A 10730-nucleotide genomic window follows, 5' to 3' on the forward strand; every position below is an offset into this window, starting at 1 on the left:
GTAATATTCGTAAAAGTGTTAGCATAATAACAAATATTATTATAATGTTGTTATGGATCAGTATTTTTCTGTTTTAATATTATGGAGTATATTTATATATTATAGTTGTTCTGAAGAATGTTTTCTGTTGCAGGTCTTTTGATGATGATTATGAGTCTGAGGAGCTTTCGGTCCCTTCGGAGCTCGGAAATAAAATGGACAAACTGGTGATTTCTGACCTTTCAGCGTGATCGTCCATCAGAAACACTCACCAACCTCAAAAAAAAGGAACTACACTTTTTTCTACAGTTAAAAACGGACGTTTTGTGCTTTTGAGTGTGTAATACTAAAAAGCTTCTCGGGCTCCCACCAAGGCTTCATGTGCAATATGTCTTAACTGTAATCACCCGTTTCTCTCTCTCTCACTGATGGAGACTTTCTCCCTCCCTCCCTGTAAAAACAAACTGCCGGCTGGTTCCATCCACCCTTTTTAAAGAAGACTGAGACGAAATAGAGGCGGACTCTTTAGGACACTTTAGAATGTGTTTTAGTGTGAGTGAAATGATGTTGCTGCAGGTTTATTTTCATGTTATTGTTGTTCCCAGTGCCGGTCCTTCCTATATGAAAATAGTGAATTTGCATAGCCCCTCCCCGCTGCACATAATACCATTGTGACTTTTCATGTTATTTATTATTTAGCTATGCTTGTTAGAGGCCCTACATTTCTAAAGATGATGTCAGATATGCTTATATACCAATGGTGACTGTCAAAGTGCAATATCAGTATTACTATTATTATTATTATATTTTTCCCATCTTCTATGTGGAGCTAGTGCTATCTTAAAGCTGAAAGCTATGCATTATTAGTGCAAAGAAAAGGAAAAAAATTAAGCATCCTGATAGTGAGGTGAGAACAAGATGCAGAAAAGGTAATAAAAGTGTTGTATATTCAGTGAAATAATGACTGGAGTAGAAATAAAAGTAGCCTGGTGAAAAAGTCTAGTCTCAGGTCCAAACACTTTGGGGCCATGTGTATGAACGTGTGTAAAATCCCTGCTAAAATGATGCATTTGTTTGTACGTTTTTTGCCAGATACATGAAAAAGAAAGACATTTCTTATTCATTCTCTCATAGTAACATTATGATTTGCATTAGCTTGACATGCTCTTCACTTTTACTGGAGTCTGACATTAATAGACTTTAAAAAGGCATGTTTCTTATTCTGCAGTACCACTGCTTTCCACTAGTTCCCACTGTACCCCCAAAATTCAAGTACAGCACCTCCAAAGTATCCAGGTTCTCATGCCAAGACTCACTTTTCATAAATATCTATGTTAACTCGCTGCGTTCTTGTATAGGACTGAAGTTTTCTGCACTTAAACGGTTTTAAATTGGATTCGAATGGAACTGACTATAAAGTAGATTCACTTCCTCACTAATATGCTCAAGTAGAAGTAAAAGTATTACCATTTGAAAATACTCAGGAAAGTCCATCAAAATGTTACTGAACTAAATGGAGCTCATTACTACACCTCGGATTATCACTCTAATTAAGGAAGGGGGCAGTAATTCATTAATTAATTGTGTATTAATATTACTGTAGTAGAGGGTGTGTGCATATGGGCCACATGAACTTTGGGCCCAAGAAAGGCTCGGACCGGCACTGGTTTTGTTCCACATGCAACTGTTATCGAGATATTAACCCCCTTTATAGGTCAAGGTATTAGTTTAGGCCACTGAGAGCTTTATGGAGAAAAAAAGTGACATCACAAAGTATACTGAACATTATGTATTTAAATTAATGTTGCACATTGACATTGAGGAGAGCACATCAGTGCTGAAACACTATTGGTGATGTATTGCAACCCCTAGTGGTCGCCAGAGGTATTGCATGTTGAAACTTAAGCGGATTGTGCCCATGTGCTCGGTATGACTTGCTAGGCTTATATTTATTTAATTTTTTTTTAATTGACTACATACATCAAAGTTCAAACTTCACTAAACATTTCCATATTCACATGTACCCTTATGTGGAAAACTAAAACAGGGCAATCTTAAATGTTTAGAAGATGCTGTTTGGATGATTGTGCTTTCCTTCCTCAGCCATATTTCTTCTAAACGTAGACTGTGCTCCAACGTAAACAGAGAACTGTTCTAGGTAAAGCTGAATAGAGACTGAATAGAGAAAAGTTACTCTAGTGTGTTGAGAATGTTTAAGGAGACTGATGTTCGCTTGTAATCCTGTATAAAGGTGTGAATAGTGAGTGGTGAAGGTGTTATTTATTCGCTTTGTGTTTAGTGTGGGAGAGATTTCACCTGAGGTTCACGCCTCAGTCCATCCTTTGATCCTTAAAGGAATAGTTTAGTGAAAAATCCACTTTACACAATTTCCCCTCACCCCAAATGTCTATGAAAATAGGCATAAACGGCTAAGCACTCCAGCAGCCGTAATCTTGAACCCTGGATTTTGTCCATATTTGTAGATGAGTCATACAGTATCCCATAAAACACACAGTCAAGACTTCGAGGGATCACCAAGCAACTCCACACAGTTTGTGATTATTTAGGACCCTGATAATTAGCATGCTAATCAGCTTCATTTGGAATCATGGGGAAAAATGTGTAGGTCAGATTTTTCGCAAGGCTTACAATTTGAACATCTTCAAACAGGTCAAGGTTTGCTGGCTGCGGGATCTTCACGACGTTCAAACAAACCATTCGATTCATCACAGATCCACGGGTGTGTTTCACTGGAGCTGCTGTTCTTAAGCTAAATTGTGACTGTGGTAACATCTATGCACCAGGTGGGGGTGCTTTGCTGCCCCTTTCACCTATAAACAAGGGGCTTATCCTAAAGAACCCTCTACAAAAGCCCCAACAGACCCAAACACCTCTGCACAGCTGCAAGCCTGCCTACCTTCCCCACTGCTCTTTGCCCTGAGTCCAGTTGACACTACAATAGGTGTTGAAACCTCAGCAAAGACTAAGTGGAGAAAATTCAGGATTCAATAGGCTTCTGTGCTGTAGTCCCTCTCATGTAGTGTTGATTGGAGAGAACTATGTGTTGAATTAGGCATGCAGCTTGCTAATTTTAGCGCTTGTTAACTACATAGAATCGTAGCTCCAGAGCTAAAACGAAAGAATCAAACATCAGTCGCCAAACGTGTCTTGGTTCTTGTCTACATTTGGCGTAACTGGTTGATCTATGGCTTTAAAGTGTTTGTGTTTGTTGGGCCTTCTCCCTCACACCGTCCAGCCTCGTCCACCGCTGAAGCTTTCTGACTGTACATCTTTATGGTTTATGTAATTAGTGTAATATATTTATATATGTGAAGTGTTTTTGTCCATTAGCTCTGTGTTTTGTAGCCCAGCTGTTTCTGACCCTTTCTATAGCAACTGTAAAGTGTCTTTGTGTTTTATTTGATTTTTTTTCCCCCCAAGTGTTGAGCTCTGCCACTGAGTGGCCGGGGGGGGTTGGGGGGGCGGGTGTTGGGGGGTTAAATTATAATCTATAATCTATAACTGCCAGTGTTATAGTGATGTGTGTTATAAAGCTGAGGTGATGAAGGAATTCTGTATGAATTCACTGTAAGGCGACAATCAACTGGATGAGATTTTATGACACCAGAGCAATAAACCTGCTGTAGTGTTTTTAACAAAACTATTGGGACATTAAGCTAAACAAACACGCTTAAACTTGAAATTAACAGCCTCTAACCTGGTCACTTCTGTCATTAATACTTCAAAGTCTATGCAAATCCAATCCTCTGTACAGAGATTGGCAGCTGCAGGAGCTGTTAAACATCAGACAACCTGTTAGTGTGCAACTGTTTCATTATATGAGTTTTATATCATATATATATATAAAAAAATATATATATATATATGTATATATATATATGATATAAAAAATATATGTATTTCCATATGTATTTTCTCTGATGTATGTCTTGCTTGCAGAAGATAAAAGAACTTGAGGAGACAGCCGTCTCTCCCGCTCTGATGAGATGCCTCATGTGTTCGCATGACTTTTCTTTATTTTTCTTTTGAGAATCTCTGAAAATAAATAAAAATGTTAAAAGCTGTTCATTTATACCAACTTTTCCTGCAGTGCACTGCTGTGTTTGTGTCTCTACATGCATTTATAATAGTGACTAGAACGGGAACATTTGTGGACAAGCTTGCTTAACAATCCCAGTTAATAACACAAACTTCCATTTATTTTATTTGATTAGGCTCAACAACTAAATCTAATTTACTGTGTCCACTCTTTCCCTTCATCCCAGCTTCCATGCTTCTCAGGATCCTCACTTTCAGCTCTTCAGACACGCCTCCAAAGCTCAGTCTTAGAAGCTGGTTGATTTTCTGAAGTGATCAAACCCATTCAGTGGTGCTGAGATCTGGACTCTGGGGTGGTCAGTCCATCATTCAGCTTCTTTGATGTGTCCGTCTCCTTAGTGAGGTTCCTCTTGATCAGCTACACATCCTTTCAGACCCACAGCACTGAGTGGTCTTCTCACAGTGGAAGGATGGACAGAAACACCTGTGGATGTTTTCAGATCTGAAGCAGCTTGATTTTCTCCTCTCTCTCAGAGATCAAAGCTTTCAGTGCTGTTTATCTGATGGGGGCAGTTTTGGGGTCGACCAGCACTTCCTCTCTGAACTGCATGTTAGGACCTTCAGGAACTGGGTTTCCATGGCTGAGCAGCTGAAAACAAGCCTCAGATCAAAATGTGCAAAGCCAAGTGTCGACTGGAGGGGTGTAAAGTGTGAATCAGCTTCTCTATCTGTCAGTCTGATGGATGAGTCTGGGTTTAGCGAATGCCAGGAGAACATTACCTACCTGATGGCACTGTGCCAGCTGTACAGTTTGGTGGAGGAGGGATAATACTTTATAACTGCAGTTAGACTGTGCTGATTAAGTAAAAAATAACAAAATACAGGTAACAAATTAAACTTTACTTTTTTATTTGTGTTTTTTGGCAAAGGCAAATTACTCCAATGGTCATTTCATGTTTCAGAGTTAAACAAAACGATTTAATAAATATAACATTTTCTTTCAGGTGCAGTATTCAACATTTTTAAACAAGAAACAGTTAAAGATCTGCAACACAAACAACCATTCATGTGGCTATTAATCACCTATAAGATCAGAGCTCTGAAAGTCCTCAGGTTGTCTCAGAGCCTCACTGCTCATGATCCTCATCTACGTTCTCATCCAGTCGTCCACATGTTCACATCATTCATACAAGACAGCTTTGAGATTATGTGCCTATAAAGGTCCAGCCTGTGCCGCCAGCCACCAGCAGAGGGTGATGGTGGTGAGACACCACAAGTTCAGGAAACTCGAATTCCCAGAAGCCCTCAGGCTGATTAGGTCTGACTTGGCACACCTGTGGACTCCTCTACTTAAGGCTGTGGCGAATAGCAGCCCTTTGTCACACCTTTGTAGAAGGGTGACTGGTATGGTATGAAGCCCAGGTGGGTATTTAGACTAAAATAAAAGGAAAAAGGTAAGAAAAAAACAGTTAGGAAAAAAGAGAAACTGCCTCAGAACAACAGAAACAAGAGAAAGAGTGCTAAAAAGGAATAAATTGTCCCAAAACTGCTTAAAAGACCAAAGAAGGCTTAAAGAAGAAGTGGCTCCAAGCCAAATAAAGTGCTCCTTCCACAAAGAGCAAACAGGTGAAGCATAAAGCTGACCTTCCTTATCACAGAGCAATGTCTTTAGTTTTCTGATTATCTTTTAATTTACTTTTCTATCTCAGCCTTTGTTTGTGCACGCTGCTTTCAGCGTCCCCTTTGTTTGCCCTTTCCTGCCATTTTGCCCCCCATTAGTTGAGGTGTTTTTCCCATTTTTGCCTGTGCTTCCCAGTGGCGCATTGGTAACTCCTTGGACTGCCATTCAGTACATCGGCTGGCTCTGTATCATGTCAACCCTAACATCACTCCCTTCACACTCAATCAGCTCATTAATTCAGATTAATTTAAGACCCTTTCTCATGGGTTTTCCTACCACCCTTACCTGCCGTCCCATAACAGTGCCCCCTTAAAAAGATGGTTCTTCTAAAGCAAATGTCTGTTTATAGAACCTTGAACACTTAAATGGTTCTTGCATGTTGTAATAGTCCTTCAGATTGATGAACATGCCGTACAGAGTTCTAGATAACACCAAAAAGGGTCCTGATATTGTGACGATGTCAAGCTTGTAACAATAGAAGAACGCTTTTTGGTGTTGTATAGAAGCATCTATATAAAACCATGTAAGAATAAGAACCATTTCATAAGGCAAAGAACCCTTTAATCATGAAGAATTTTGAGTGCTGATGGTTCTACATAGAACCTTTTGTCTTTACTAAAGAAAACTTGAAGAACCATCTTTTTTAAGACTGTTGAGGGACTGTGCCACCTGCTGGTTGCATTCAAATCATGTTAAATCTCTATTCATTCTCCATACCCTTTTAAAATAAGTTCCAGAAATGGTTCTTTGAGACACCATAGGGCTGGTAAGGGAGTGGGCTTCATTCCAGTCAGGCGGCAGCATGTTTAATTCCACATGAATAGTCAGTTGGTCTCAGTCTTCAAACAGCTGATTAGTTGTATGAAGTGAGCTCGTACCCACACCGCCCGCATGTGGATACAATTGGTGAACCCTGCCATAAAAGAACCATTCTATTTCTCTAAAGAACCATCCACTGAAAGGCTCTTAAAGGAAGCTCTTAAAAATGGTTCATCTGTAGCATCATGTAAAGAATCCTTTCTGGAACCTTATTAGGGAAATTTTGGTGGTCCCCCCCTTTTTTTTTTTACAGTACCTCAAATATTAAGTAAAAATTTTTATTAACGCTATGATTTCCTAGACAGTCTAACTAAAATACACCGAGACAGGTTCTAGGTATTAGCTGTGCAATTATGTAGTTCAGACCCCACAGAACTGTGTAATTATTATAGTTATGACAAAGTATGAATAAGTCTTATGTAGCTGTTACCTGATCATTCACGATAAACTAAAGTCTGGCCTGTAGAAGAAAGCGGTGATTACTTGTTACTCCAAATAATTGTTAGATATTTCAGTATACTTGCAGGAACCTGTTAGTTATTTCAGTGTAACTTAGTTAAACTGTCTCAGAAGTTATCAGTTTACCCAAAATAATTACACAGTCAAAAGCAGACATGTTTTGACCATACAAGCACATTGACAATGTAGCAGCAGAAAGTTTTGCTGAGCCATAAAATTTGAAGATAAAATGCAAAAGCAAAATGAATTTTAATTTGTGATATGGTTGATAGTGATGTCATCTACACAACTTTGTAATTCGTTTTGAAAAAATACTCATCATATGCTTTATGTGCACTCATAAAATGTGTGCTTCTGCCTAACTGTTAGGATTCTCCACAAGGGGGAGCTAACAGAACTTTATCTAGAGCTAATAGTAGCTTATTGTTAAATCTCTATCATAGACTTAGACTTTATTGTCATTCAAATGAACACCGTACAGTGCGCATTAGAACGAAGTCTCATTGCCTTGGCTCAGAGTAGATCGCTAATACAAGTAATACAATGTAGTGCAAAGTGTAGTGTATATGTAAATATATGTATGTCAGCAGATAAATCATTTTTAAATGAGTATATGTACATGAGTATATTGCACTGGAGGTCCCATGTATGAGGTAATAAAAAAAACGAAAGAATTGGAGCAACATGTTATTTAGAGTCCAGCCGTCTTATGGCGTGTGGGAAGAAGCTGTTTTTGAACCTGGCTGTTCTGCTTCGAAGGCTTCAGAACCTCCTTCCAAAGGCCAGAAGCGAGAGCAGTCCAAGGTGGGGGTGGGAGGGGTCTGTTTATGCTCTGAGCTCTGGTCATCTGGTCAGACAGTGACTTATCGCAATTTCCTGTATGGGAGGAAGTGAAGTCCCAATAATTTTCTCTGCTGTCCCAACCACCCTCTGCAGGGACTTCCACTCAGAGGCGCTGCAGGCTCCTGCCCAGACAGAGACCCAACTGGTCAGTATACTCTCTACAGTGCCTCTGTAGAAGGTGGTGAGAATCAGAGGGGGGTGGTGTGCACTGCCGAGCTCTTTTGACCAGAGCTTCAGTGTGAGTGGACCAGGTCAAAGTGTCCATCACCTGTACCCCCAGGAACTTGCCACTGCTGTGTCCTTGATGAGAAGTGGTGTGTGGTTGGCTCCTCCTGAAGTCAATGAGCTCTTTGGTTTTCTTGACATTCAGGACCAGTCAACCAGATGGTTCACCTCCTCTCTGTAGTGCAGGTCATTGTCATCCTGGATTAGGCCCACTACTGTCATGTTGTCATGTTTCTGTTTATTTGATTTTCTGATTAGATTGTGAATCTGTAAAACAAAGTTACGTGCAACCCATGTTGAAATATGACATTACAAACTCTAAAATATTGAACTATTAGCACACAGATTACTACAGAAATGGTAATCAATAAACAGATAACAGTAACTAATTCATATTATAATTCCTTAAAGTCGTTAAAATATTAAAAACATTTACTCAGTTGAATGCACCATAGCAAAAGTGCGCTGCCCCGCTCTACTTGTGTTTACCAGTCCAGTACCCAAAGAGGAGGACAAATGTCCTTGTTTTTGAGTAAAACAGGCTGGTTTTGGTGAGTTAAAGCTCATTTTAACTGTTGTATGTGGCTGAATTAAAAACTTTAAGGTTTAACTAATGGGTACATTAACATGATGCATTGTGGTGTTATATTGCTGTTAAATGAGACGGAGTATGTTGTGTTTAGCTATGTGGAGTTGTAAAGGGAGGTTGTAAAAGGAGCTAGGTCAGTGCTACCCTACAGCTAGCAGCCTGCTGTCCTGTCTCCATGGTGTTAATGCTGTGGAGCACACGGCGCTGGAGTTGGTGAATTACTTCTAATATCGCATGAAATGGACATTAACTGAAATATTTTGTGCTCTTTGTTTTCTTTGAAATCCAGTTTCTCCGTGTTACAACTGTGTGTGCATCGTGCACTGGAACTAGTGTGAGTGCAGCAGACAGCAGATGGCGAGCCAACCCCCGGATTTTGTGCCTATTAACAGCTAAAAGCTGAACCTGTTCCTCCTGTACGGTAGGACCTGGATTGCATGAGTTTTTGAAAGTTTTGAACAGAACAATTAGAGTATCGGGAAAAGAGACCACACTAATCTCAAGGAGAGACAGGGACCCTGCGATGTTTTCCTTTTTTTTTAAACCTGGAACATTTATAGACAGGACTGTCCTGAGAGCTTGAACTAAATATTAAGTGAAGTGTGATTCACTGAATAGACTGAATCAAGAGCACCACGGATTTCTTTTCCTTCCTGTTGTATTTATCCATTGGAAACGTTGGGGTGTGTTCATTGTTGTAAAACCATGTTGTCTCGGTGGCTCGGTCCTGCTGCTTTGCGCTGTACAACATCAGACAGATACGGCCGTTTCTAACACAACAAGCCACCCAACTCTTGGTACAAGCAGTGGTCATCTCACGCCTCGACTACTGCAATGCCATACTAACGGGCCTCCCGGCCTGTGTTGTAAAACCACTGAAGATGGTTCAGAACGCTGCAGCGCATCTGGTCTTTAACCAACCAAAACGGGCGCATGTCACCCCACTGCTCATTGAGCTCCACTGGTTACCGGTTGCTGCTCGTATCAAATTTAAAACTCTTACGATTGCCTACAAGGTGTTAACAGAGCAGGCTCCTTCCTACCTGCACTCGCTCCTAAAGGCTTACAGCACCGCCCGGCCGCTGCGATCCTCCAATGAACGTCGCTTAGCTTTGCCAAACAGTCACACAAAGCAATCGAGACTGTTCTCATACTTGATTCCCCAATGGTGGAACAAGCTACCTTCCACTGTCAGAGCAGGGGCGTCCCTCGCTATTTTTAAGAAACTCCTGAAGACAGAGCTCTTCAGGGAGCACTTGCTCTAATCGCCTCTTGCAAATCTAGCCACTACCAACCTCATCTCCTTCTTGCCCTCCTTCCCTTCTCTACCCCGCTTTTACCCCTTGGCCTCCTTTAAGGCCTGACTATGTTTGTTCTATGTACCACACTATTTGTAAGTCGCTTTGGATAAAAGCGTCTGCTAAATTGTAATGTAATGTAATGTAAATTTGTGTTGAAGGCTGTTATGTAAATTGTTATTGGTCATTTGAACCCCTGAAAAAGTAAGGGAGGTTAGCAGTACCCTCTCAGTTGCAAAAGATAGACAAAGGTTGATTTTATTTTGTTACTTTATTGCATTTCTTTAATTGTTGTATTCACACGGATTGCTAAAGAGTTGGCTATGTGAATGGATCCCGGAAAACCTAGCAAGAAGGAAAATAGATTAACTGACAATATTCAGCCTAAATAAGAAAAAAAATACAATTGATAATTGCAAACACAGATATACTTACCTTTTAACCTGCAGACCAAAGAAAATCCACAGCCACACTAAATAAGCAAATAATTCATTAGAAAGAATTGACAATATTGACCTAAACTTAATGTGAATTAACTGAATTAAACTACCACAAATAAACCCATAATTAATATAACCTCAGCCATTAACTACACTTGAACTAATACATCCTAAATAAAGAACTAGGAGGCTTATAACCGTAATGTAAAACTTTCTATATAAAAATGTAACATTGTTTTTTTTCTGATAACCAAAGATCTGTGCCAACTGGGTATTCTTGTTGTCTGTCAAATTTTTTTTTTGTTTACTAAACACCAACGTAATCTTTTTGTGTGTGT

General features: G+C 39.9%; 1 protein-coding gene across 3 annotated transcripts in view; it reads left to right on the plus strand.

The window, feature by feature from the left end:
- Positions 1-2243, plus strand: part of ppp2r3a (protein phosphatase 2, regulatory subunit B'', alpha) — a 159048-nt gene extending 156805 nt beyond the window's left edge. For 2 of the 3 annotated variants that reach the window (XM_017724397.2, XM_037546629.1), the window contains one exon: positions 134-2243. In XM_017724397.2, the coding sequence (XP_017579886.1) occupies positions 134-230 (97 nt within the window). In that variant the 3' untranslated portion in view covers positions 231-2243. The remainder of the gene's footprint in view (positions 1-133) is intronic. The other variant, XM_037546628.1, reaches the window with a different exon arrangement.
- Positions 2244-10730: the final 8487 nt, after the last annotated feature.

This window comes from Pygocentrus nattereri, chromosome 17 (genome assembly GCF_015220715.1).
Source record: "Pygocentrus nattereri isolate fPygNat1 chromosome 17, fPygNat1.pri, whole genome shotgun sequence".
NCBI classification, from domain to species: Eukaryota; Metazoa; Chordata; class Actinopteri; order Characiformes; family Serrasalmidae; genus Pygocentrus; species Pygocentrus nattereri.